This window comes from Homalodisca vitripennis, chromosome 5 (genome assembly GCF_021130785.1).
Source record: "Homalodisca vitripennis isolate AUS2020 chromosome 5, UT_GWSS_2.1, whole genome shotgun sequence".
Lineage (NCBI taxonomy): Eukaryota > Metazoa > Arthropoda > Insecta > Hemiptera > Cicadellidae > Homalodisca > Homalodisca vitripennis.
The window spans coordinates 142,381,451-142,408,124 of NC_060211.1; the positions used below are offsets into that span (position 1 = coordinate 142,381,451).

General features: G+C 32.3%; 1 protein-coding gene across 1 annotated transcript; it reads right to left on the reverse strand.

Annotated features, from left to right (window-relative positions):
- Positions 1-18,238: 18,238 nt before the first annotated feature.
- LOC124363943 lies at positions 18,239-26,349 on the reverse strand. Its single transcript, XM_046819214.1, has 2 exons — positions 25,842-26,349; positions 18,239-18,406 (listed from the first exon to the last, which is right to left on the reverse strand). Exon 1 carries the CDS (start codon positions 26,299-26,301, stop codon positions 25,861-25,863), a length of 441 nt encoding a protein of 146 aa, XP_046675170.1. The 5' UTR covers positions 26,302-26,349; the 3' UTR covers positions 18,239-18,406; positions 25,842-25,860.
- Positions 26,350-26,674: the final 325 nt, after the last annotated feature.

The window sequence follows — 26,674 nt, forward strand, 5'->3', positions numbered from 1 at the left end:
AATGAATATATATATATATATATATATATATATATATATATATATATATATATATATATATATTCATTTAATATTTATTGATATTTATTTTCGATAAAGATGAATCATTATAAGTCATTGCGCAATGGAAATTTACAACGTCACAATATAATTCTTCATAAACTTCTCAAACCTTGTAGGCCGAAAGTTTGTTGTTTATGTCCCCTGTTTAACAAGCTGACTCGAGTCTGAGGTTAGAGTGGTTGGTGGTCAGAGGAGGGTGGGAGGGAGATAGTTGACCATTCTGAACTTGGACCAAACTGAGTTAGTAGTTCAGTTACATAACGGCTCCGTTCCTATTGACCTGTTACCCATTCAGACACAACTTCCGGTACACAATTGAACACTTAGTACTGTCTCTATCAATGTTACTGGAGCGTAAAAAATTCTGAGTTTACAAAACAGTTGACAACTATTATAATACCATCTCTTGTCAGCATATTATCAGAAAATACAATATTATATTTTACATTACACGTTTTACAATAAGGGACTGTAAAGAGGCTCTAATTTAATCAGCCAATCAATATGCTACCTTTTTTATATTTATCCACACAAAACACCACAGTTAATTAAACTTAATGCATTCCTAAACGTGGTCTGCGCCACAAAGAAAAATGCTATTAGTAATATAGATTGAAGATGAGATGTTTAATTGTATCTACCTATGGTTTTTTTAATATCTTTCTAAAAATCAAAATCAACCTTTTGGTTATTTAATCACACATTGTTTATAATTTTGTCTCGTTTATTCACTCGTAAACAAATAAAATGAAGATCATGCTTTTAATACTCACTATGTAAAAGACCATTATATTAATTAACTGTGGTTAATACGTTCAATTACTAATTCAAAATTACGTTCAATTTAAAATTACTAAAAATAATATCAAATCAATCTGATGCCAATGAACTACAAGGGGATTTGGATAATGTTTATCAGTGGGGAGTGGATAATAAAATGGAATTTAATATTTCTAAATGCCATGTTATGACATTCAGTAGGTCAAAAAATTGTATTAATAAAGATTATTATTTAAATGGGAAATTGATTTCAAGGGTTGATTCAATAAAGGATTTGGGTGTTTACATTGATTGCAATTTGTCTTTTAGCGAACATGTTTTTAGATGTATTTCTTTTGCAAATCGAATGATGGGGTTTATAATTCGGCAAGGAATAAATTTTACTAATATTAGAACATTGATTGCATTATATAGGGCCTTGGTCAGGTCCAGGTTGGAGGCGGCTTGTATTATATGGAATCCCATTCATGTTATACACAAAGATGCCATAGAAAGGGTTCAAAAAAGATTTTTACGCTACCTCTATTATAAATGTTTTAATATTTATACATATTTGATTCCTTATGAAGAGCTGATGAGTCTGTTTGGGTTTGAGAGTCTGAGCCTGAGGAGGGATGTGATGGAGCAGATGTTTTTGAGGGGCCTGGTTCAGGGACGGTGGACAGCGCTGAGGGTCTGGGGGTTATAAGTTTTAGGGTCCCTAGCTTTAAAAGTAGAGGCAGGCTACTGTTTGAACTGCCACACGTGCGGACGGTGGCGCACGCGTCCTCGCCTCTGCTCCGGATGGTGAGATCACATAATATGATGCTTTCAGGTGGAGGTGATATAGATATATATTTTTCGAAACGGATTCTACTTTTATAAACAAGTGTCTAATGCTTCTTAAACTGAGATCTTAATAATTATGTATAACATTGTTATTTATTAATTTATTTATGAAATTGTAAAATTTTTAGAATAGATATATTACACACAACATATTGTTTTGCTTTTTTTCTGCATGTTGAAATGTACAACTTAAAATATGTTGCTTGTTTGTTGATTATTAACTAAAGTACAATTGATTTATTTGTGAATTCCAAATGCATGTTATACTCACATATTGTTGTTTATACTGTATATTGTTATTGTTATTTTTTTTTATTCTGGCCATTTATTTATTGTTGTTATTTACTTATTGTTGTTATTTATTTGTTGTTGTATTTATATATTATTTGAGTGAGTTATGTCTATTTACATAAAGGATATATATGCGTGTGTATTCCTTAAAATTAAGGTGTAGGTATAATTATTATTAAGTAGTAGTTTCAATTATTATTGCTTTTAAAATTTATTGCTTGTTGCATGTGGTTGGGGACTTTAACCCACAATATATTGTATTGTACTAAGAGAACTGCCCCAATGTAATTGGGTTGTTACCTGTTTTGGAGCATGTAAAATAAAAAATAAATAAATAAATAAATTATATCGTTTTTATCATACAACATCGAAATCATGGGACTATACTTAACAACAAGTAGTAACTTATCTACTCACGTAAAAAGAAAGAAAAGTTTATCGTTTATCGTTAACACATAACATTTAATTAAATTTAATTTAACGTACACTGCACCACTACGTAAAATGCGAACGCATTTCAAGAGTATTAAGAATGTAGAATTGAAAATGAGATATTTAATTTAATCTACTAATTTTGGAAAAAGACAGTTAGAAAATGAAAAAGGTAAGCTAAAGAATAGGCAATGATATAAAAAATCCCATTTTAACCCATAGTGATAAATGGTTTATGAACACTATTAAAACTTTGGTCAGAAAAGTGTGATGAGTTTAGGAAATTTAATTCAATTAGCTAGTGAAATAATTGTCAGAAAATAGTTTAAATTATTTCCGTTAGAGAAATTTTGAGTCAAGTTGATCTATAGTTAAATAACGTGAATTATACGTCATTCTTCGTAATTCGACTTACTTAAATGCATTTATATATTAGCACAATTGTTACCATAGTCATTTAACGATTTTTGAAAAGTGAATTCACTTGCTTGGATCGTTATTTGACAAAAACAAATTTTAATTTTTAAGTACAAAGAAATATTGGCTCATTCTTGTACGTGGCTCATTTTACTCATTTAAGTTCAAAATTAAGACATATTTATCTATATTTCCAATCTGTTTGAAATAACATAAATTCGCGCTACCATATATAAACCTTGTTTTGCATTTCCTTATGACAAATTCTAAACAATCTATACAGATCTAACGGAACACTGGATTCAGGTTATAATTATTTGGTTAATTTTAAAACCAAATAATCTAATACAACATATAATTTAATTAAAATATATTAAAAGTTATTATATCTTTCGTATATATAATATAAATACGAAACAATGTAATGTAGTAATTATAATACTGTTAACGTGCAATTTTTATTTTTTTACTATACAAATCGTATAATAAAATATTTTCTCAAAATTAAAATCGACCATCTGGTTATTTAATTAAACGGTGTTTATAAATGTGTGTAATTTATCCACAGGAAATTACTCAAACACAAAGTAAAATTAATAATAATTATTTTATTATTTATCAATACAAATATTATAATATTAATTATCAATAATATTAATTTGTGATTGGTACATTAATTGATACCGTTTATCATATAAACACCAAAATGGTGAGACAACTTAACTGCAAGTTGTGTCTTATGTAGACCAATAAATAAAGAAAATTTTATTACAACTGTGAGTAAACTGAGAGAACATTAAACTACGATGAGACCCATGATTGTTGCTTTTAAACAATATTAATGTAATTTTACAATATTTGTTGGAAGAATTATTTGATTTAACAATTCTAGACAATTTTGATTAAAGAAAAAGTAAAAAATGAATAGTTTAAAACAAGTTTTAGGGATAAAGTGAGTACCAACTAACCAAATTTTGTAACTATTTGTAACTGAGTATTTCGTTAATGGAAGTGGTTTTACTCTAAACATTATATTTTACCATATCGCACTGAATAGTTAAAAACCGTAAAGTATGACATGATTGTCAATTCAGGGACATCAATAACATACGTATTATTACAGTGTTTCCGTAATAAATTTACAAGTATTACTTCTGGCCTAAATTAACCAATAATATGATTACTAATTAAGGAATATTGCATCTAATGGCACTTATACTGCATCCAAAACTTAATTGAATTATATATCACCATTTACTTTTCGCCAGCTTCAACTCCATTACAGCGGAATTGAATCTACTTCGCAGAAACCATATAGGTTCCTATTTTTTTCATCTTTTCATAACATTACTAGGTAATTTACACGTAGGAATAGCGTAACAGGCATCGCTGAAGCTAACAGTAAATTTTAAATAAACTTTAAAAATCTATAACCTTATTTCATCTGGGGACTGTGTTATTATATCACGTGTTCAATTAAAATATGATGAACACATAAACAACTTAATAAACCAATGCAGTAAAGATCTGAATATCATCAAGCTGATTACCTGTGGAAGAAACGGTGTTAATCCTCATTTAGCACTTACAGTTTATTAAAGCTTAATTAGATCTAAACTTGATTACTGCTCGTACCTGTTTGGGAACTGTTCAGAACATAGATTGTTTGAAATAGAAAAAATTCAAAACCAAACACTAAGGATAGCTTTAGGAGCCCTCAAATCATCTCCTATAACAGCCTTACAATCTGAATCAGCTTTAGAATCTTTAAACCTACGAAGAAAAGTTTTAACGGACAGACTTGTGTATAAAACTATCACAGATATTGATAACCAAAATCGATACATTTTTGCTCTATACATGTGTTCTCAGCTTATGAATAACCTCCCCAACTGTGACATATTAATCTGCACTGATTCTCTTTCTGCCATCAAATCACTACAAAGTATATGTGATGGCATAATAGAAGATAACATGTCTCTTGAAATAATAAAAAACTGTGTAGACTCCAAGAATAGAATAACCTTTCAGTGGATACCTAGCCACGTGGGTTTGAAATATAATGAAATGGTTGACAAGCTCGCAAAAGAGGCAGTGGTGAATGGAATATCTGTTCAGGACATCGCCCTTCCATTAACTGACCTCAAATCTTTCCAAAAGAGGAAGATACTTGAAGAAAAAACAACTTCCATACAGAATGAAATGGATCTAGTAGCTAGAGTTGTTGAGGCTGCTGCAGTTATTCAAGACAGTAATCCTTTTGAAGGGGTGAGAGAATCGTGCTTACGACGCTTCAGAATCTGCAACGAGTTACAAGGACGCCACTTTGAGCAACGATTATGAAAGTTTTTACAGTAATGTAATCATTGATTTCTTAATAAAAAATATCATGTTCAATAAAATTTTTCAAACACATTGAATTAATTACGCTGTTTCATACAATTGCCATGTAAGAAAACACTATACCCAACCATAACGTAGCCCTATTAAATTTTTTTTAGATTTAAAAACCAGGATTCACAATTGGTTAAGAACTTTTTTTAAATTTACCTTAAAACAAATTTAAAAATAAATATTACATTTCAGGTTATAATATTGTTCACTATTTTAATAAAGAACCTTAAAAATTTTATTCGTAAAAATCCACTACATTGTTGTATGTACTTGTAATGCATGGATTTAACCTGTTTTTACTTTTGGTGCTGTAACTCAGTTACTTGTTATTCAATCTTTTTGAAACAAAAATTGTTGAATTGGTAATAAACTATGCTAAAAAAATGTTATCCTGGTGAATTTGTTGTCAAAGTAGCCGTTTCAAAGCTAATACAATTTGAAAATTTTGAACGGCCGCCATTTTGAAATGCAATGAGATATTTGTTTTATTTTTTCACTAAAAAGGACCAACACTAGGTTAACATAACTGTTAAGTTTGAATTCTGTATCTTAAGTGGTTTTTGAGTAGAAACTTTTTTCCCAAAAAACACATACAGACAGACAGACGCTAAACGAAGTGAAATAGGGCACCTGTTATATTGCATTATAAGTTAGTTTTGGCCTGCTGAACAATGTGGCAAAGTTTGTTCGAATGGTTGCTGGACACCCTGTATACAACAAAGGCCAGGTGGTATAGGAGTGTACAACCTATCAGTCTTTTACTACCATGGTACCAAGATATGAGACTTAGCAGAAGGGAAATAGTAAATATAATCAGACTAAGAATAGGACATGTCACAGTTAACAAAACTCTTCATCTGATAAAACTTTATTTCACTCCTCTGCGCTTAAATTGCACTGCAGGAGTAAATGAGACAGCGGATCATCTTCTAATGAAATGTCCACAATTTGAATATGCAAGAAACTCATGTTTCCAACAAATTAGAAGAATAACTGATGACGATACCTTAGAAAAAGTTTTATCTAGTTTTGATGAAAGATTATATAAGGAAGAAAATCGATTTCTGACAACCATAAAAAGAAACATATAGCATAATAGTGAAATAGTGATGGAAGGCAATCGCAGATGAAACCAGTGCAAAACATTCTTTTAAGTGAAAATTGACTTCATGGTGTAATGCCAAGTCAGCCGTAAGGCATTTAGATAAAACAAAAAAACAAACAAACAAAAAAATGGCATATGCTTATTCTAAGTTTGTTGCAATACTTATTTATTCTACGTTTATTCTACGATTTTCTCGTTGCCATTATGGTTACTCCTAAGACCAATGCTTCACTAACGATCAGCCAAATCTCGTTGAGTTAAATACCCTAAAATTGAACTCGATGTTGGTTTTATAAAAATTAAACTTCATGCAAAATTTCAAATCTATGGATCAGCTTGTTCTCGTGATATCATTCGAACATACTCAATAATGTAATATCTCCAGCCCCTCTCGTGATGGCTTTGCTAAATTGCATCCAATAAACACATTACTTATGATTTTTACTGCCACTTGTCAACATTCAAGCAAGCGAATTTGAAGGGTACGGTATTCTTCAATTTGTATTCTCATCGCGAGAATATATATACAGGGTGTTTACTAAAGGTTTTCCAATATTGTGGTATTTTGTTCTAGACGGGAAAATGAGCAAAAAACTGAATATGGAGGTATGACCTAAAACTTTCAGTTTTCCGTCTATCTGTCTGTATGTGATTTTTACCAAAAAAGTCATATATTTTATACCAGTAAATATAAAGTTATGAAACTTTGCAGTTGTGTTGACCTTTTGTATGTCCATTTGAGAAAAATATTAACAAATTATCTTTATCCGTTTCAAAATGGCAGCCAATCATAAATTTTGATGTTAAATTCCGCAAAATCGATACCCTGTATGAAAATTTTACAAGAATATTACAATTTTGTAAACTTTATTCTAAATCTAACAGTGGTTGTTTCATTAAAACCGAATAAAAACAACTGATTAGTACTACCAAACATAATATCATGTTTTACAACATTACACAACGGGAAGTATAGTTATCTAAATGATTTAAATAAAATTAAAAAAAAAATAACATTGAATAATGATAAATTAAATTTAAGTATTATATGTACAGAAGAAGTAAAACACTCACAAAATCGGGTAGTTATCACTTTGACACAACAACTTATAAGAATTGCTCAAAACAAATCCGTTAAAATGCAGGCATCAAAGCGACTCCTCATTGACTGGCAGACTCTCAAACATTCCAGGTGTCTGCTGGATTGTACTAATGTCATTTAATACCCTTGCTCGCAGCTCTTCGATGTTATCTACGGGAGTAGAATAAACCAGTGACTTGACGTGGCCCTATAGGAAAAAGTCTAAGGGATTAAGGTCGGGGGACCTAGCAGGCCAAGGAACTGGGACTCCACGACTGATCCATTTGTTGTTGTATGCTCTATCCAAATAGTCTCTAACATTTAAACGGAAACGGGCTGGAGCCCCGTCCTGTATAAACCACATATTATTGCGGGTGTTCAATGGCAAATCCTCAAGAACAGTTGGAAAGGTCATCAGTCAAAAACTGTAAATATGTCTGGCCGTTAAGAATATTTGGTAAAAACTTACAAACAACATGTCACCAATATACCAGCCCAAACATTTAAAGAAAACTGATATTGGTGACGATCCTGTGTAATTTCATGTGGGTTATCAATGGACCAAAGTGTGAGTTGTGGGAATTAACAATCATGGTTCTTGAAAATTTGGCCTCATCTGTGAAAAACACCTTACTCAAGAAATTTTGATTCCCACATTTTTTTATAAACCACTGACAAAGCTGGATTCGAGGATGGTAATCACGAGGTAACAGTGAGTGAACTCTTTGTACGTGGTAAGGATAAAGTTGTGGTTTACGTAGTATAGTCCAGACTGTTTAATTGCTAACATTGAACTGCAAACCAATTGCTCTAGTACTTTTGTTGGGGTGGTCTGATATGACATTCAATATGGATTCTTCCAATTCAGGAGTTCTTACTGAAACCTGTCAGCCTGAGTTACCTGGTTTTTGGTGTGAAAAGCTTCCTGTCTCTGCAAGTCGTCGATGAATTTTTGAAAAAGTTTCATTACAAGGTAACACACGATTTGGGAAACGTTCCTGATACAGTCTTCTCGCTGCAGTACCACTACAATTAGCAAGACCATAAATTAGATGCACGTCTGCTAATTCTGAGTTGGTAAAATTGGTAATATCATTATTTGTCATTCCTGTTGCTAATAACAAGAAACTAAATCATAAACACTTCCTAATTAAAAGAAACAATACTTTATACTAAAGTAATTAGAATGGACACAAAACAACTTTTACATTACAGAAGAAATAGGTTAAGTTAGTTATGAGTAAAATGAAAACAATGCCAGAAACATAAACAACTTTTAATAGCGTAAATAAACAGCTGTTCACATTAATCAGCTCATTGTGTATACTAATCATTTAGAAAACTATACTACTTCCTGTTGTGTATTGTTGTAAAACATGGTATTATATTATTGGTAGTAATAATCAGTTGTTTTTTATTCGATTTTAATAAAACAACCACTGTTAGATTTAGAATAAAGTTTACAACATTTTATTATTCTTGTAAAATATTCATACAGGGTATCGATTTTGCGGAATTTAACATCAAAATTTATGATTGGCTGCCATTTTGAAACGAATAAAGATAATTTGTTAATATTTTGTTCTCAAATGGGTATACAAAACGTCAAAACAACTGCAAAGTTGCACAACTGTATCTTTACTAGTATAAGAGATGTAACTTTTTTGGTAAAAAACACATACAGACAGATAGACGGAAAACTAAAGGTTTTAGGACATACCTCCATTATGAAGTGTTTTGCTCATTTTCATGTCTAGAACAAAATACTACAATATTGGAACACCTTTAGTAAACACCCAGTATATTGTAAAGTTTAAAGTTGCATACAACTTCACATAAGATAACCTAGGCTTGATTTTTTCACCAACTTCTTCTGAACGAACACGTCTATGTTGAGAGAGTGAAAATCACCATCAGCCTTACTTATATACTAAATTCAAACACGTACACTTACGTATACGTAAGGTTTTCATTATAATTCATATATCGTTTCTAGATATTGTGAAGACAGACTGCAACACGCTGTTTTGTACATTATTTTGTTCAGATCGTTTCCGAAGTAAGTGATTTAGTTACTAATGTTAATAAACCCCTAATATAGTTTTAGGTAACCCATACTCAACAAATCTTGGATTACCACCTCTTTTCGCTCTTTTTACACTAAATCACCATTTTAAGGCAAACTGTAAGTTGAGGATATGTAAGCATTCATATTATTTCACTTTTCGTTTTACACATTACTTTAATTACTTAATCGGCCTAGTTTCTTCCTACCTTACAACAATCTCTTCAAAGAAAAGAGGGATTTTAATTGTTATGCATAGCCGTCTTCACATAATTCTCAATGGCCAACCACCTTATTTTCATGCAGAGCTACAAACTACTGAACTAAATTGTATATTTTGTTTCGAATGGTGCTTCTGATAATTAAACCCTGATGGACTGGATGTTTTTGATCAGCAGTATCAACTTAGTGTCAGCTAAAACTCTACCATATTCTACTAACTCTAAGTTACACCACAGTGAAGTTTTATATTAGGCACTACCCAGTTGGCTTAAACATAAAAACAACATTTCTAATGATAAAAGGAGGGGAAGCTATATCAATATATTTAATATAATTATGAGAGCCTGTCCGTCTCTCTTCATTTTTAATTTTATAGCTAACTTCAGATGCGTTTCTTGAAAACAACACTTTCTCGATAAAAAGTCTGCCAATACAGTCATAAAACTATGACTTAAATGTTAAATGTTTATTGCTTATCACTACATTTGGAATATATCTGTTTAATAAAACATTTTTATTTATACAAATATTATATGAGTACAAATAATTACAGCTTTATTAAGAATGTGCCATTAAAAGTAGTTATTTTAAGATACTTTCTCAACCTATGTTTTCAAATGCAATAGTCTCTCAGTAATTTGGAGAACTCAGTAATAGTCTCTCGCAGAACTCTGTTAAGAAGAAGCTTACGGACTACTGGAGGCATCATAAAACTTACAGAAATTATAGAATCTCATAAAACTGCAGGCGATTCTGTCCATTCATGTCTTTGAATAATCGCATATGTTTACAAGACAAATACCTGCCACTCCTAATTTTGAGTAACGTGCTCGCTCTCTCGCAATCACAACACGTAATGCAGCCGAGTTGTTGTCGGATTATAGAACTGATCAGATTAAAGAATATCGGATTATCCAGAGTCTATTCTAGTTTTTTTTAATTTTTTAATTGATATCTAAATTTGATTGTATTTATTTGTTTGTGATATGAACGCACATTAAACGAGCATATTAACAAGGGTAGTTATTAACACAGGATACACATAACAATAATATAAACTTACTAAGAGTCAAAAGAAAAAGTCTGTTCAAGATATACGAGTACAACTCTATTTCATTCTCCTCTTTTGAGTAATAATAGAATTTACTGCTCAAACGTATTCAAAGTCCGTTAGGAGGAAGTTTAAATCTAAAACTTCCTTACCTCTTAGAGAGGCATTTAAGCAACTTGGGACCAAGCATCGAATCATGTTTTCGATTATGTCTGGCCGAAACGATTGCAATGAGAAATTAATTACAATTCCGTGACCAGTGAAGCAGAACTGTAATTATCAGTTGGAAAACTAAATAGATTACAGAATAACTAAATAGTTATTGAACGTCAACGTACAAACCACAGCTGGAGGATCACAAGGGGAATAATGTGTAGGTTTCTGTTACATTCTACAAAAACATACAAGTAAACACCGCAATGCTCAAAACAAACATCACAACTAAGAAAAATCACTCATGCAAAACAAAAACAAAACAAAAAACAAAACTAGGAAGATAACAGTCTAAGAACCGAGAGCCTATTTGCCCTTTGTAGGCTATGACTTGATGTTTCTTTAAATCGACAGAGTAGTTATGTTAAGGTAGAAATCAATCGTTAGCCGGCCTAATTTAAAGGAGGTCGAAATAGAAGGTTATAGAAATGTGGAACAATAATTTATCCTCTTAGATTGTATTCTTGCGAGCTTTATATACTTAGAACTTACTGTCAGACACATAAATAACAGCTATAACAACTTCAGACAACTAGATAGAGACTGAAGCTACTTTCAGAGGTTTTATACGATTAGCTGCGGCTGATTTAACATTTACTTCCGTTTATTATTGCTGTGAAGTGTGTCAAGCTTGGTAAAATATTATCTGAGAAAATATGGTCTTTTCACATTATTAACCCTATCAATGCCGTCTCATTTCAACCCCTACTAATACTAACACGGCTGACGATCAAAATCTTTCTCAGGGGAAATCTCTCTGTCGTTAAAAAAAAGCTTCTGTGCTTATATAGTACAACTTGGCTCTCGGCTCATGGACTAGAATATGCATTTTTCATCCGAGAGCAATAAAATAAAGAAAGCCTTTCAGACACATTAAATAACATGTCGAATCTATAGTATTAGAAATATTTTATATTTAAATTAAAATGTGTTCCTATCGGCATAACTATAACCGATACAATCATTAAAACGAAAGTGATTCGATAGCTGGACATGAATGGCAAATCTAATTACTGCAATACCACGAACTGATCAACATAATGAATGCAACTGTTGATACAGTTTTAATTGACATTAATTATTTGATTAAACATGACATCTTGCATGAGTCTGCAACTATTGTGAAATAACTGTATTGCTTGATTATGATTATGGCATTCGAACTACTAATAAGCCAATGTACAAATGTTTGTAAATGTCGGTTTATTCTGGTTAATTAAAGTTTGAGCGATAATTGGGACCAATGTTTCGATTATTAAAATTGAATATTCTTTCAATTCAATTAACGTTCTTTCCCTTATGGTAGAAGTTGTCATAAACAAGGGTTTAGTAAATGCGTAGTCTATTCACTATAATCCCCTTTTATTACTGCAATATAAAACTGACATATTAACTCGTAGTTTCAGAGCTATAAATGCATAGTTATTAAGAGTTATGATGTAGGAATATACCCGTTTTAAAAATTTGGAGTAGTTCTAAAACACTTTTTCAAAGACATTAATTTCTGATTCGAAAAATATCCTCAGGTTTTGAGTGTGTCAAATGTAGTTGTAAAAAGTCAGGAAATAAAATGTTATATGTATTTTAAATACAAAAAATGTAATATTTAAAAATATACTTGTAGTTATAATATAAATCTTTTTGAAGTCATTCGCAGTTTAAGGATACTTTGGTATTATCCGGAAGCCAATATTTTTGGAAGGTTTTCTCTTACCTAGGACCTAAAAAAACTACATTATTAGATAAAACATACTTTACTTGACTTACTATGAAAATTGCATGTCATTACGACGATCGGCTCCCGTTTCTGCCTGACTGAAAGAAGCGATGTCGGCTAGAAGGAGGCTGTTGTGTTATTACTACTATTGTTATCTACTGTTACTACAGATAGTGTAAGTGTGTGTGTGTGTGTGTGTGTGTGTGTGTGTTTTGTATATTTGTTACTACTTTTGTTGTATTGTTGTTATCTACTATTTTTATTAGGCTATTATATAAGTAGATATATACATACGTACGCATTTTAAATATAAAAAGATAACGAACACACACGTGATCTGAGCTGAAATTTATGTACTATCACGAGGGTTTTTCTTTTTCCGGCAAAAAGTGCAGGGTAGCACCGAAAGCTCCCCCCTCCCCAAGCCCACACTGATGGCCAGGGGCATTAACGGTCAGAACTTTTCCGACCTTCGATCACGTCCAAGGTCGTCCAACTCTTTCAATGTCAGACCACGTTGGAGGTCGGAAGTCTAATAATGTGGTTTACTAAGTCCCGGCTAGTAAAAAATTCTTCTAAAATTAATCCCACTCAATCTTAAAAATGAATATTTACTCAAACTGTAGAATCCATTCATAAGTTTGAACATGGACACAAAGCTGAGCGTTCATTGTTATGGTCTTGTACTGACAGGTACATTCCCAGTGACTATGTCAGAACTGGTATGCGCAACTTGTAAACATGAAGGGTGATATGATATATCGATAAAACAATAGAAATGAAAACAATGGGACTGTCGTGTCGGCCAACACTGATCAACTGATAAATATTCCACTAGCGATCAGTGGCCGGTATGACGTCATCGTTGCGTTTATAAATACACTAAGCTTTCGTCCCTTGTCCTTGTTACGAGACAACCTAAAATAATTTTCATCTCTATTATTATAGCTCAGTAGTTAAAAGCCTATTTTCATTTTATAAGCACACAACCTTGTTCTTCTTGAAACTTTAAACTTCCCCTAGGAACAACTCAATCATCAGACTCGCTAGTTTGCTGGAAGTCAAAATGGAAAAACCCGAAAAAGTTAAAAATATGAAACGATAATTGATTACCGTACATATAACGCAGCTAAGGTGCGAAGAGCTGATTCAATTGCGAATGTTGAGTTTAGCTCCAGTTCACCTTCCTCTTACGTACAGCGTCTGAAATCTGATGTTGCAGACTTGACTTTTGAAATCAGAAGTCATGTTCGTTTAAAGGGATCCAAAAACGGTCGGCGACGAAGAACAAAGAAGCTCAAAAGCTTTACCTAGATTACACTAATTCTTGTAGTCTGTCTCTGATGTCGAAACGATTGCGGAGGGGAGGGGGGGGGTTTGAAGCTGCTTTTTAGTGCACGTTATTTTTTAATTTGAAGTTACTAAGAAGTTTATATTTGTTTATAAATTATTAAATACTAACATTTTAAATTGTTATTGAGACGTATTTTTTGAGCTTATGTGAATTTTATGTATAAACAAATAATTATTTGAACACCATCAGTAACCACAACAAAACACTAACCTACAAAAATGTATGTCAAATCAATACTGTAAACTTTAAAGACCAATATTTTGAGATAATGTACTGTTACCATTTTGAACCTTTTTATAAAATTATAACTCATTATTACAGATGGACGCTGATTTAGTAACTAAAACCGTTACCGTTACTAAATACAGATTTGTTTGTTACCAATGGCGCAGTGTATCCGGTTAAGCAATGTCGAGCGGAGTTTCTGCTTGAATTAGTGACCGATAAGCGATCCTGTCCTTGTTAGCAGCCCGCCTGCTGGTCCACAGGAGGTGGTTTGGAGCTCACCATTAAACCGCTGGTTCCCAGTTTGTGTCAGAGTTCATTGGTCTGTAGTGTCAGCTGGTCAGCTGATTTAAAAATATAATTTATTTTAGTATTGTAAAAGATATAGACCACCTGTTTTGTTTTGGTCATTATTATAAAGTTAGTTATCATCTTCTCTCTGTAAATACAATACTATTATTTTGACTAATTACATATCTTTAATTTCTTAATTAGGGAATTATTTAGTAACATATCATTCCCTATAGGTCCTAACTTCGCCTGTTGAAATGTCATTGTTTATGTTTTTCCTTTTTTTCTCTAAGGAGAGAAACCCACCTTAACCCCTTAAATATTTTACTTGAATATAAAAATAAATGATAAGTGACATCATTGGTGTAGTGTTTATAGATTTATTAAGGATTTCAACTGCATTTTATAACTTCATCAGTAGACGTGTAGTTTGTCTTCAACAAGTTGCCCGCTAAAACAAGACGGAGGAGTTCAGAAACTGCAATAGCCTCCACAACGAGTCGTTCACGAGGATGACGAGGCTCTAGTAGACGTAAACATTGTTCTCAAAATGATGCTCGCTCAACTTGGGGAGTTCAGAAACTGCAATAGCCTCCATAATGACTGGTTTATCTAGACATATAATAGAAAATTTAGCACTGTTTTTAGTAAATCGAGGAGATTATATATTGATATAAACACACTAATATTTGATAAGAGAACGAAATATGAGTAATATATAAATATAAGTAATATTCAGAGTTAGTAGTATACATTTTATCAATGACGATAGATTTTGTCTGCACTCTGGTGTGAATTTCTGTAACAAATAGGGCCATATCTAAATTTAAGAACAACATTGTTTTGAATATTATTGGCACTGTATTAAAAAAATAACGCTAAATTCTAAAGTTAGTTTATCAAACCGTTTATGATTTATACATTTATAATCTCGCAAAGAATTATACAGGTTCTGTTTATAAGAAGGAATTGAATATTAAAACAGTGCACACGCATTCATACTTTCAACAAATTCCTCCCAATTCTCCCTGTACACTTTGGGTACAGAGAGGATTAAAAACAGCCCTAAACATGCATTTGGCAACCTCCATACAAACAATTTAGTGGGTTTATAGGTAGAAGAGAAAAAAGGTTTAATTACCTCAATAATTAATAAAAAATAACTTTAAATAATGACTTTAACTTTACCACTTCTTCAAATAATTAACTTATGGTATGAAAGCTGCTCAAATCACTGTTACATGCTGTGATTAATCATTCTTAAAACTAAGTGTACACTTTGGGAAATGAGAGATATTGATATAGAATATATATGAGATAGTAAAACATAAAGGTAACTCATCCATTTCGGATCCTCGTTGTTATCTTGCCGTACTTCTTGTTGATCAAAATCCGTTAACACACATAAAGAGCGTTCAATATTTTGAAATTCTAACACTTTTATTCGTCGTTTCTAAGGTAATATGTAAATTTTTTATACATTGTTGAAAACTTTTGTTTTTATTTACTGCATATTATAAAGTAAATCTGTTATTACAGTATTAAACAAACCATTACATTAATAGTAAGTTATATTTACAATAGTGGTTTAAAGCAAGATTCAATTATTAATTTATTTGCTGTTAATATCATAGAATGTATTATATATATATATATATATATATATATATATATATATATTTATATATATATAAAGTACTTGCTTCCGGCGCACTTTTTGTGATTCAATGTTTATTGAAATTAAGTAAGGCTATTGCCATTTATACAATTTAATGTATATATATATATATACTCCGTGTTTTCTTTTACAATACGTTTTATTTTTTACACATCATTATAATAAATTCTGTTAAGAAAAAATTCACATCACAATTTGGTACAAAACTGAAATATGGTGATTGACAATCTTTAAATTTAGGTTAAGTCAATTCAAATGTCAAATTTTGATTAAAAAAGTCATAATTTTCAAGTTTAAAGTCTTTAGATGTGAAGATATAACGAAATAGAAAAGTAAGGTTGTACCAAAAACGTATACACAGCACAGATTTTATTAAAATGGCTTGAAAAGTATAGTAGCCAACGAATTTAAAATTAAATAATTCCGTTCTTAATAGTTTCATAATTAAAACAATGAACCATCACAAAAGAGAGTTGAAAGGTCGGGAAACGAATGTTGGTTACTTAATAAGAATTAAAAAAGAAACAGATCTGGAATAAAATGTCTGTGATAAGAACCTTCAGCATTAGGCCTACCACATGCAGGAAACAATAGTGCATATATCTTTATTATTGATATAAAATACTTTCCCCTCCCTACTTCATGCTTTCCATTGTTATTAGCGGAAAAGACGAAACAGGGGAGAAAAAGCAGTATCCGTTATATCGACAATATCCTTTCAGATCTTTCAATCGTATCTATTTCAAATATCTTATCACTCATATCATATTCTAAATATTTTGGGTAATTTAATATTTAACTGAAAACTATTAAATTCAATCAAGCCACGTATCCTATACGCACTAATATAAGATGGAGTATGACTTATTGAAAATGTCATTAATCTCCTGCGACCGTATATTATTTTAGTTGTCATTAATCTTTAACGTGAAGATTAAAAAGGTCGTTCGGACCTTTTCCACCACTCTCCACATACACGACTCTTAAACAGTCGATCTGGATTTTGAAAGACATCGTGTAAATTCTTTGACAGTCTCTTTGTGCATTAAGTACAATACTCATATAATTCGTGGTATTAATATTATGTTCCTTTTATTCAAGACATTGGAATACCTAAGACACTTGATCGCTATCTCTAACTTTAATTCGATTATTCCTACAGCTTACCAGGGATATGCTAGTAGTATTCCTCGTTATTGTAAGAAAGTAAGACTAGATGTTGCCTCTTGCTTTCAACATCTCAGTGTTTTGTGTTAGTTAGATTGCATACTTTCTACGTATTCCTTATATTAATAACAGTATTCCTTTTAAGTCAACACATCAACGTTCGACGCACGATTTTGAGTTCAGGAATTATGTAATACTTATTTCCTGGACAGCTCTGCTTCTCTTTGAATATCACGTCAATATTACGATCAGTTGATTCACATCAAATCACCGGTATTCAAACAAGTGGAAGCATTACAAGAGGAAGGATATATTTTAATGTCAAGTCCTAGGCATGTTATCCAAACATTTAATTATTACAGAATAGTTGGAAAAAAATCTTTTAGATTCTAGTTTTTATCAGTTAGTTATGGATTGTAAATTTTACAGTCTTTACAGAGGAATAAAACAGGCACAATGAGGGCAAAGCTTAAACAGCCTGAAGAAGAATGTTATCTGCATAGTCCAGGCTTGGCTTTCAGGCTGGTTACTTGAACTTCACGTATTACATACATTTATATTATAGACTATTAAAAACATCACATACCGTCTCTGTAATTGTATCCGTGTGACTTCATATTACAACCATGACATCAAAAATTTTAAAACTAGTTGATCTAGTGTGTAATGATAATTGTGTATTTGTACTTATTATCTTATTTATCAGTTAGTATTAAATGGTGAGTTACAAGAAATATTTTATTTTTATACTAATAAAAAATATCTTAGAGAACTAATTTTTGTCACAAAGACAGATTTGGACCAAATTCGGCTTGTACATTACTTATATTTGTTGCCAATGTGATACCTACTCGATGTGAACTCTGCCTCGCCTAGTCCGCAATTCTGAGGTTATGGCTCTCAATTTGTTTACCAGAGTTCTGGTCTTTCCTACTATTCTCCGTCTTATCCGCCTTAACTGGTCCACAGAGGAAGATTTCGTTGGTTTTTCCACGGCCTTCTGAATCGCCTCCTTCTTTTGATGTGATATTACTACATAAACAGAACATTACTTTGTTGTAAAATATTATTATTTACCTTTTGTGTTTGATGAATTTAGTTATTTGTTTGTAACAGTCGCTTTAATTATAATAAGTTGTAAGAAAGTATTGGCTTGATGTGTTTTGTAATAAATTTAATTAAAATTATCTCAAATAACATTTGGTCTATTATTGTTACCTTTTTGGTTACTGTTTAGCACTGTCAAATCACAAGCTCAATTTCGTTGTCTACATGTTATTTTTTCCCTTCACTTCATATAATATGGCATCCAGTAGTACCTGGTCTGCATTGTTTGCTGTAGTTTTCATATTGATTCCGAGAGGGTATACGGTGTGCTAATATAATACAGTAAATGATTTCACCAGAGGTGTGCTGAATTTTCTAGAAACGAGTACCACAAAATGACAGCTGGCTCTTGTAACATAATGGAATTGCATGAGAGTCGACTGTAAAACAACTTATTCTAGTTAGAATGTATAATCAATCCTCGACACTGGTCAAAAATATTGATCAATTTAACTATAGTAGATCTTTTAAAATGTATAACATCTAAAACTCGCATTTGAACGCCAATTTGAACCAAGAATAGCTAAACTGGAACAGAGAATTGTTTTTGTTGAGGAGAAGTTTGGATTGTTCTGTCCTGCCGCTGGGCCCAGTATTATTGACAGAATACAATACTGTTCTTGAGGACAGAATACAAATGCAAGGGCACACTGAAAAAGGATTATTGTAGTTTGTAGTCTATAAAATATTAGAGCCGAAATATAAAACTGGTATAATGAAAGTTCATGACTCTGATCTTCCTTTTAAATTACTCGAATTTTCCATCGAAGACTGTATAAGCTCAGAAATTTAAACAAAGTGAAGCCACGAATCGGTACAGTATACAGTAATATAAAAGTACTATTTAAAAACTAAATAGTACCAATATTGGATTAACAGCGTTATCTCTAACTAAGACTGAGAAAATCAGATTATGCTGTCACCGGCTTCCAATAAATATCAGAATTAAAATCTATCACTAAAAACAAAACCATTTATAAGCGTCAGCGAGGTATTGGAAGAATTTAATCTCTGCCCGTCTGTCCAATGTCTCAAAAACGGACTGACCAATAGAGAAAGCTTTGCACGAAACTTCATTTCGATTTAAGGAACACTAGGTTCGATGATAGTGTATGTCACTCCAGTAGATTTGGATGAGCTTTAGTGAATATTTTCAGCTGTTACCAGAGTGTTTCGATTTTAATAAATTGCTATTATAATTTTCATTGGCATTTAGCTTTAAAAAAGTTGCTGACAAATTATAATTGTATCAATAACAGTTTAATTTGTGGACGTAGGAAAACAATTTATGCACTCGATTTTAAATACTTCTCTTTGGACCACCATTCCGTACCTGCGAATATTAGAACTGTCTCGTGTATTGTTTTAACTATTGTAAATGTACTGTATATAATATGGAGTTGAGATGTAGTATTATACACTTGGCTTGACAGTTTATAAAACTCTACCTCTTTAATAAAGGATTTGTTCATTTAATTTTTCCATTAGAGAAAGTAGTACATTTTGCTAGTGTGTAAATTCGCAATTCTTGATTTCTAATTGAAAAGTGTGTAAAGTTTCAAAATGAACGGCCAATAAATGAGCAAGTCAATGGTGCTTAAAACGTGTACACCTCTTCATGGGAAACCGTGTATAAATAACCTAACTAATCCAACACATACAACATCATCTATTGGTGATGTGAGGAGTAGAGTAGACTTGATTTAAACATTGCTGTGAAACCAAACTGAATGAACAAGGATGTGAATGTATCATTTCATCTGACGTAGACTTTAAATTATGTATAAAACTTCATTTCTACAAAGACAAAAATAAGTTCTATAATTGTGCATGTCCGACAATAGGATTTTTGCTGAGCGTTATTAAAGCGTATCACTCACTAAGTTGACGCATTTTCTCTTTTTTCTACCAGGGAGATGTAAAAATTTATTTTTCGTATGATTGTCAATCTATCCGCAGGACATCTTGAGAATGAAATGAGCTATAGAACTGAAATTTTGATGCAACCTGAACGACAAATGGTGTAGCATACTAGTAACTTGTTTCATTCGGTGATAGACGTTCGTGAACAGCTGCAATACAGTATTTTCAACTCCTAAGGCAACTCCAAAGACCCGAATTTATATAATGGAAAAACAGTGATTCCATCAGTAATGAACTGTTTTAATGCACCAACACACGAGTATTAAGTTATTATCTTATGAACGATATTTGTTACTGCTAAACTAACAGCAATAAAACCGTTTGTTTCAAATTAAAATAAAAACATCAGATTTCATTTACAAAAAAACTACATTGATAAAGTCTAGTGACGAATCCATTAAAAAACTATTAATTATCGCATATTGAATTAAAACTTTAAATTGAACTCTTACGTTTAAAAAGGCCGATTTCCTTTTCAGCCGAAAGTGAACTTGGGTCATTTCTAAATTATAAAATCAAAGTTTTCAATGGTCGTTGAAAGACCGAAGAGCTAAGCAAGGCTATTTTCATGTCACTGCCAGACATTTTCAACTCTTTCACAACTTTGAAAGAAGGTTGACTGTAGTCATATATTCTTTAAGCTTCCGAACGTTTAAGCAAGAATTAATCTAATTATAAACGTGTTGAACATATTTCATGTAATTTCTACTCTATCACTTTTTATAACTGACTTACTATATAGTAACCTATAATTTTGATTTCGTATATTTTAGAGCATAAGGCAAAATAAATTACTGTTATAATACTTAACGTTTCGTAATCGCCTTTATGAATGAATTTCAGGAGGGTTACTTTATTTTCTCCGATCAGATCGTCTACACCACATGTTATTTCTAAGTGTTCTAATATCTCGTGTGGTATCCTGACAGTTTCCAAACAAATGTTTGAAAATATACTTGTAAGATAATATTAGAGCAACCGTTTACGAACATAATTTCTTATTGCAACCAAACCTTACCCCTGATATTCTTATAACAGTTTGCATATTCAGGCCAGTGTTATATTACGCGTATTTGTTCGGATCGCGGTGACAGTTTGAGAACGCTTACCATTATAGTAAATAGTGCCGGTCACACTTAATAGCGTTTGGCGACAGCAGTGTTTAGAACGCGTCTGGCAGCGCTTTACAGTTACCTACGCTAAGGCTGTGGTTTCCTAGACGCGTAATAGATGCGCTGCGTATGCGTATCTAAGACGCAGCACACTTGTCTTATGGGGTTTCGTATAAGCGGTTTCCCAGTCAACGTATCAAGTGCGCGCGCACCAAATGCGCGCGCATCAATAGCTGCGTATTTGGCTTACTGCTTTCAGAGCAGTCAACTCTGAGATACGCTGCGTAATAGGCATGTCTTGTGCAATATCAAAATTAGAATTGGAGGGAAATGTCACCGAGAAGGTAAAATTCTCAAACAATGACGACGAAGTGTTGATTGAATTGGGGACAAGTATACATAGTTACTAATATTTGTAATATACAATGTCAATGTATGGACTAAGGTCTTTTTATATCAAATAAATATTTTTTATTGAGGAATACTTTTACTCATTGTTATCCCTGCGTCAAAGTAAAACCACTTGTACACCTACGTGTGTTGGTTTTCTTTACTGTAATAATTTTGACAGCTATATTTGGAATTTCACCCACCTTAAAGTAACTGCCAGTTTCATATCAGAAGACATCGGATTGTTCACTCGGTTTGTTGGTTCTGTAGAACACTCGTCCTTTATTAAATGAGCAAGATAAAAAAATTGTTCTTTAGTGAATCTAAAGTACTCTTAAAACTTCATTTCCTTATCTATTAAATGGTTAGTCACTAATAAATTGTAAGCACCTTCACTGTCTCTTCTTTTGAACATCTCACTGCACTGTTTCCGCTTTTTCGAAGCTTGCAATGCCACAATACCCATGTCATGATCTAAACATGACATAGCACTGTGCACTGTATAGCATTAGTGCAGCCGCTAGCAATTTCTTTTTATGTGAAGTCATGTTACGCACAACCGTGTGTATTCTACGCAGTCTAGGAAACCGCTGGACGGCGGCTGCGTTTCAGACCGAGGTATAGGCCGCAGCGCATCTATTACGCGTCTAGGAAACCACAGCCTAACAGTGTTAACTTATGGAAGCTGTCACTACAAATAGACCCCCTCCCTCCCCCAGACTTCTACCCATCATCAGTCTACAGATCAGTATCAATAACCTGTTCATTTGTAGAACTATTTGGTTTTTGACCCGGTTTTTATTTTTTTCGATTATCCGAACTGTTTTTTTGTCCGAAGTTCGATAAATTAAATTAGAACCGTAATGTTGAAATATTTGTTGAGGATACTATTTATTTGTTGAATTTACGACCGTAAGTTTAATCCGTTTCTTTTAATCCCTTATTTTAATCCCTTAAAACCCCTAATTTTGGTCAATGAATAGTGGAATGTCATATTTTAAAGATTTGTTAAACGCTTTCAGTTTTTATTTTTTAAGTATATATATATATATATATATATATATATATATATATATATATATATATATATATATATATATTTGTAAATTAAACGGAAAAGCAATAAATAGTTAAAGATTTTTTTCTGAATAACCAGTATAAATTGATATCATATAAAAATTAATATAATAACATTTATAAAATAAAACTAATATAATAAAAAATCAAGAAAACGAAGAAACTTTTTGAATGCTTTTCAAGTTTATTATTCAATTTAAACATGCCCCATTACTCTACAGCCACAAGTAAGAGAGTAAAAGTACTTTAAGTTTAACATTTTCCTTATGGGGCTAAAACCAAATTCTAACGCCAGTCATTTTTCTGCTAGTATACACTTGATTGTAGCTTAGTATCCTTGTTAGTTATTCCATTACAAAAAAAAAATAAACTGATCAAAAAATATGACATTAGCCTTATGATTTCATGTTTATGGAGTTCTAAAATTTGTAAAATGTTGTATTAACATTGGAATCATGAAAGTAATGACGTGCCACCATTTCTGTACAAATTAACATTCAAATATAATCATGTCGTTTTAATTTAATATTAATTCGTGTTGTCAACCTTACATAAAATCTATCTTTTCTTCCAACTGCACCGAAAGGGACTTTTATGAAATCATAAATATAGAAACAAATCAGAATCACTAAAACGTGATTCACTAAAATATTAACCATAGGTAAGATTAAGTTTGCTGAAACTACAAAAAAGTGAGTTTTATTCTTTTACGCCATCAAGTTAACATTGTATAAAAATTGAAGATAAATTCACCAAAAGAAGAAACTTGTTTTTATACTTAATTTAAAATTAGCAATGACTTTAAATTAAGACAAATTTATTGATAATCGTTTAAAGATAAGTCTTTAATTTGTCAAATTGGGACTTTTCAAAATTTGACAATTAAGGCCCAAGAACTGCTTTCTAGATAATAAGTGGAACACGCTGTTTGTGTTTTACTGACGAATTCAAAAAATACACAAAATTTGGGGTTTCCTAATAATGAGTTAGCCTACTCATTGAACCTCTTAGTTATGCAAAATATCTTATAGATATTTTATAATCAGTCTGAGAATAACGTAGCCTTACCCTCTTCGCTTCGAATCTGCTAAATTTCCGGAGTGCTTCAAAACACCACGCGACAAGAAAACAAACTTTATAAGTAAAGGTGTTTATTTAGTTGCTATCTAGTAAGGGTAAAGATTGATCGAGGAACACAGTAGGGTAAAGTTCCCGAAGGGTGGACAAGGTCGCAGCTTGGCCAAACTGTCGCACTTGGTTACCAACTTCGAATTGATGGAGTATCTTGTCGTTTATTGTACTTCGAGAACACCAACTACTTTAGTTTACTGAATAACGTGGGCTCGCTCTTAGATAACTGACTTAGAATAAATTTTATTTTATTTTTTAAGGAAGTTATGACTAAAATAAGTCAAGAAATATTATATATTTATAGAATACAACGTTTCCGGATTCATGTTTAACAAACCCAGCAAAATAAAAATGCTAAAACTGGGATTTTCTATTTCAATATTTTAGAACCGATTTATTTTAGCGGTATTGTCAATTGTTTTAGGAAGCTTTGATCGTTTAAACTAATTAAACCATATACATTTTTTATTACATTGTACACAACGTTTAAAGAAAATGACCTTAGACTACATATCCACTCTTTTAAAAGTTTTTTATAACTCTTAATGTTTTAAGATGGAGGCCGTTCAATTTAATCGTTATAATTCATTATGGTTACCGATATAATTTCGTTTATTCACATTTTGACAAACAAATGTATAAGCTTTCAATAATGTTTGTCATTTACGGAATCCAGTTTAGTTTCTAAATGTTCGAGGCCTCCCAAGTGAAAGCCTGATGTTTCTTCTAGAAACTTGGTTGTGCCAACTCTGCTGATGTTCTTGTTATCACAAATATTAGGAAATCCCAAGGTCAAAACCACATTCGAAAACAAATCAGGAATTTATGAAATTAAATGCAACGACTGTGATAAATTGTATATTGGCCAAACTAAAAGGAACATCAAGACACGATTTAAAGAACACTTTGCACATATAAAATATGGAAGAAATGAAAAATCTGCTGTGGCGAATCACTGTATTGAATCTGGACACACCGTCTCTAATAAAAATTTACGATTATTAAAAGAAGTTACTAACACAATACACTTGGGAATGCTTCGAGCGTGTACATTTTACATTGCCAGAAGTCACGAAGCCCACAATGATGGTCAGACGGACCAATTCAAAATTCGGTAGTTTCCGCCCTCAGATCACATCTCATCTTCCAACGTTTCCAACAGATCATGTTGGACAATTCTGGCACGATGCCCCTGGCCATCATCCAAATTGTTGGCGCCTTCGGCGCCACCCCGCTTTTCTAGCTAATGAAAAAACATCCCTTGAGATAATACATAAATTCAATGTTAGATCACGTGAAGTGTTCGTTACATCTTTATATTTTTAATAAGTTCGTGTTGCGTTTACCCACGTAAAATGTATCTACTTATATAGACTTATAAAGTAACTTTCACGATAAGTCAAATAATGTCTGTTCTTTCTAACAATGTAGTTTGTTCCTCGGTAAGAGAAACTTGTTACAAAAATATTGGTATCCTGATAATATCAAAGCACACATTTTAGAATAGATTTTAACGTAGCTAATACAACTATAATGTGCCTCTAGCCAAGAAACCTCTACGTGTCTTATTGAACTGAATACAGCCTGCTCTGTTGTCTATAAGAATGGTTTTGATTAATTTAAAAATATAAAAGACAATATAAGGTGAACAATGTCCACGTAAATACCTAATTTGCTACATTTAAACAATTACTAGATACATCAAAATGGGTTTAGTAGGAATTTACTTCATTTGTGAAGAACCTATTAAGTTTGAATGTTGGAGGTGAATGCTTCCTCGTTTATCATGACATCTATCAATAGAATGAGCGAGATGACGCCACACACGACGCCGATCAGCAGGGGGAACACACCAAGAGAGTCCTGGAAGTAGTTGAAGACCTCGATCACCGCGCAGGTACCGAACAAGGCAGAGCCGGACAGCTCGTACACACGATGGAGCCAGGGCCCGCACCGGCCTCCCAGGACGTAGACCAGGACAAGGCAGGCGAGGATGACCGTGTAGGCCGGTACTGTGTGGGCGAACAAACACTCCTGGGAGGGCCCTATTACACCAGACACCCCTCTCTCCGGAGCACGCCAAAACACGATGTTCAACAAATTTAGAATCAAGGCTAACGATTTTAACTGTAAACTTTTGTTTTTGAAATTTACAAGTTTTGATTTTATTTTTTCCACTACTCTCATGATGTTAGAGTTTTCACTTTGACGTTGTTTTAAAGCATGACAATAACACGGTATACTTCCAACAAGAACAGCTGGGTATATTATTTTTGATGCAACGAAAACAAAATTAGAATGGATTGGTTGTTTTCGTGCAATTAATCTTGTGTCTATTTTAATAACATAATAGTTCTGGGTAGGTACTTTACCGGGTAGGTACCCCGGTATTATCCGGAGGCCACTATAATTGGAAGAGTGTTTCTTCTCGGTGTCCTAAAAACTACATTATTAGAAAGAACAGACTTTATTTGACGTACTGTGAGAATTACATGTGATTATGACAATCGGTTCTTGTTTTCTGCCTCTCGAGAAAAATGATTTTGGCGAGAAGGAGGCA